Source organism: Bison bison, unplaced genomic scaffold (genome assembly GCF_000754665.1).
Source record: "Bison bison bison isolate TAMUID 2011002044 unplaced genomic scaffold, Bison_UMD1.0 scf7180017864309, whole genome shotgun sequence".
NCBI lineage: Eukaryota > Metazoa > Chordata > Mammalia > Artiodactyla > Bovidae > Bison > Bison bison.
This window is the reverse complement of record NW_011494881.1, coordinates 5934875-5937451: the sequence shown is the minus strand read 5'-3', so window position 1 is coordinate 5937451 and position 2577 is coordinate 5934875. Positions and strand designations below refer to the sequence as shown.

The 2577-nt window shown below is 58.0% G+C and overlaps 2 protein-coding genes across 2 annotated transcripts in view; one reads left to right on the top strand and one right to left on the bottom strand.

Annotated features, from left to right (window-relative positions):
- Positions 1-2577, bottom strand: part of CDH23 (cadherin-related 23) — a 409549-nt gene that overhangs the window by 41858 nt on the left and 365114 nt on the right. The gene's annotated exons all lie outside the window — the stretch shown is intronic.
- Positions 2263-2577, top strand: part of LOC104997478 (chromosome unknown open reading frame, human C10orf54) — a 25265-nt gene continuing 24950 nt past the window's right edge. Inside the window, exon 1 of the mRNA XM_010852238.1 lies at positions 2263-2492. Within this exon, the coding sequence (XP_010850540.1) occupies positions 2411-2492 (82 nt within the window). The 5' untranslated portion in view covers positions 2263-2410. The remainder of the gene's footprint in view (positions 2493-2577) is intronic.

The window sequence follows — 2577 nt, the reverse complement described above, 5'->3', positions numbered from 1 at the left end:
CAGCACTGCATCCTTCTGAGCCCCTTCTGCCAGCAAGACATGCCAGCGCCACTCTCAGCCTCACCAAAAGGGTGGTGGTACTGACATTTCCCATTTTCCCAGACTCCTGGAAGTGGGTCTAACCAGTGCAGGACTGAGTGAGAGGGGGCTCTAATACAGCTCCTCTATGGTACCCCTTCTCTCTAAGACCAGGTCGGAGCTTGGGATGGGGAGGTGGGTCTGACTTCCCCTGGCCTCTAGTGTGAGGAGGAAGTTGGTGCCCCGATGGCCCTCTCAGCCCTGATACTGCAGAAACAGTGCTTGAGGTTTCTGGACCATGCCCACACCTTGGGCAATGCCTCTGTGTCTCACCCTGATGCAAACCTAGGAGGCTCACGGGGGTGGGGGGAGTATGGTGGGGAGGAAGTAAGTGGAGGGCAGGGGGACTGGGCCCAGCTCAGGTGTTCTCGCCTTCTGGGTAAGGGGTTGGCAGAGCAGTTGCTCCTCTCCCCCAATCCCAGCCTCCTCACATCCACCTTCTAGGCCCTGGGGCAGAGGGAGTCTGGTTTCAAGGGTGGTCAGGGCCAGGCCAAGCCAGGAAGGGATGGGGGGAGGGAGAGCAGGTGCTCTAGGGTCTCACCCTACAGTGACCCCACCTCACTTCCACCGGACGATGGCCAGGGTGGGAAGAGCGCCTGGTACCCACCTGGTTTCAGTTGGCTTTGTAACTTCCCTGGGTGGAAGAACTCACACTCTGCCAGGAAGAAGGGCCCAGGCTGTCCCCTAAAGCAGGGTCACAAGATCAGGACTGTGACCAAGAACTTGGATTATGTCCTGGAAATCACTGGGACTCCCATCCCAGGGGGAGTCCCTGGCTTCAGGGAGACTAGGCCTATGCCAGTTCACATAGTAATAGCATGATGCCCACCCTTCCTCTGTTGCAGCTTTCCCTACCCTGTGAGTGAGGGCTGGAAGCATTCAGAGAATCTCTGACTTGGATCAGTCCACCCATGGGACACCCAGAGTTCTTGGCTTTCCTTGAGTCTCACCACCCTGACTCCTGACCCACACGGACTCCGGCTGTACTTTGTCTTTCAGCCTGGGTGTTGCTTGTGAGCTCAAGACCCTTAACGGGTCAGCAAAGCCTTTGGAAGCTTCACTTAGGCTGGGGTAAACAGAGTACAGTGCTGGGCTCTCCCTCTCCCCTGATCCCTGGCCCTTACCATTGTCATCTCCACTTCTATTTGGGAAATCACTACTCACTTACACATCAACTTATCCATTCAGAGAAGTGTGTATCAAACATCTCCCCTATGCCCAGTTTTGTGCCAGGGACTCGGAAACATCAGAGACAGACCCTGGTTCCCAAAAGCTCATAGTCTAGCCCAGGAGGGCAAATGAGCCTGGGGGGAAGACCAGCTGTTTGGTAACCCCAGGCTTGGTGTGGTAGACAAAGGGGGTGTAGACTGGACGGAGACCTTCAGGGGAGATTCAGGGGGCTTTGTAAAGGGAAAGAGCCTGAGTCGAGCCCTGAGCGATAAGAAGAACTTGGAAGAAAGGAGAGAGACATTGCCAGGAGTGCCAGTACTGGGTGTGGTGCAAGAGCAGAGGGCTAGAGGTGGGCATGTGTGAGAGCGTCCTGCAGACATCTGGGTACAGGGAGTAAGAGAGGCTGCAAGGTGATGCTGGGGCCTGGGCCAGAGGAGTGGTGGTGATTTTCTATGGGACACACTACCCAATGTTGTGTGCGCGTGCACACACACACCTCACACACGTGTCCCAGTGTATGGGTGTGCCAAGCCTGCACCTGTGTGCATGTGTACATGTTCACAAGAGTGTTGCAGGCTCTGGAATCTACAGTCGAGCCTGCTCCAACTCACCCAGCTCTTTACAAAAGTTAGATTCCATCCATCCATTCCACTACTGGGAGTGCCTACTACATATCAGGACCTGGGCTGGGTTGGAGGGTGATCGGTACAAGCCCCTGCTGGTGGGTGAGGGCTGATACAATCTGTGATGATGATGCTAAGTTAGACGTAGATGTACTTCTCAGGCTTTGCACCAATACTTATCCTCTGCAAACAGGAATAGAGGAGAGAAGAAAAGGCGTGAAACTAGCGATCAAGCTGCGCTGCTGACTCTCTGGGATACTGCCTGGCTCCCCCACCTTACAGGGCCAGGCCGTGCGGGACAGTGGGAAGTCCCTCCCATGGAGCCTTGGAGAGGCAGTGCCCTCCATGGCCGCCCGGGGGTGCTGTGGGGCCCCTGGAGCGGGCGGCCGTCTGCGCTCACTTGCTCGACACTCACTCGCCCGGAGGTTTCCCCGCCGGCCGCGTCCCGTCCGCTCGCTGCGAACCAGGAGTACCCTCTGCGTGCCCCTGGGCTCCGCTCTGGCCCGGCTGCGCCAGACGCAGCTCTGCCCGACGGCGACATGGGTTTTCCCCCAGTCCCGGAGGCTGGCAGGCGGCGCTGGGGGCCTGTGCTCCTCGCCTTCTTCCTGGCTGCCTCCCGAGGTAAGGTCGGCGAGCCTGGGTGCGGGGGAGGAGCACCGGGAGAACACAGCGGGCAGGGCAGGGATCACAGGTCAGACGGGGGTGG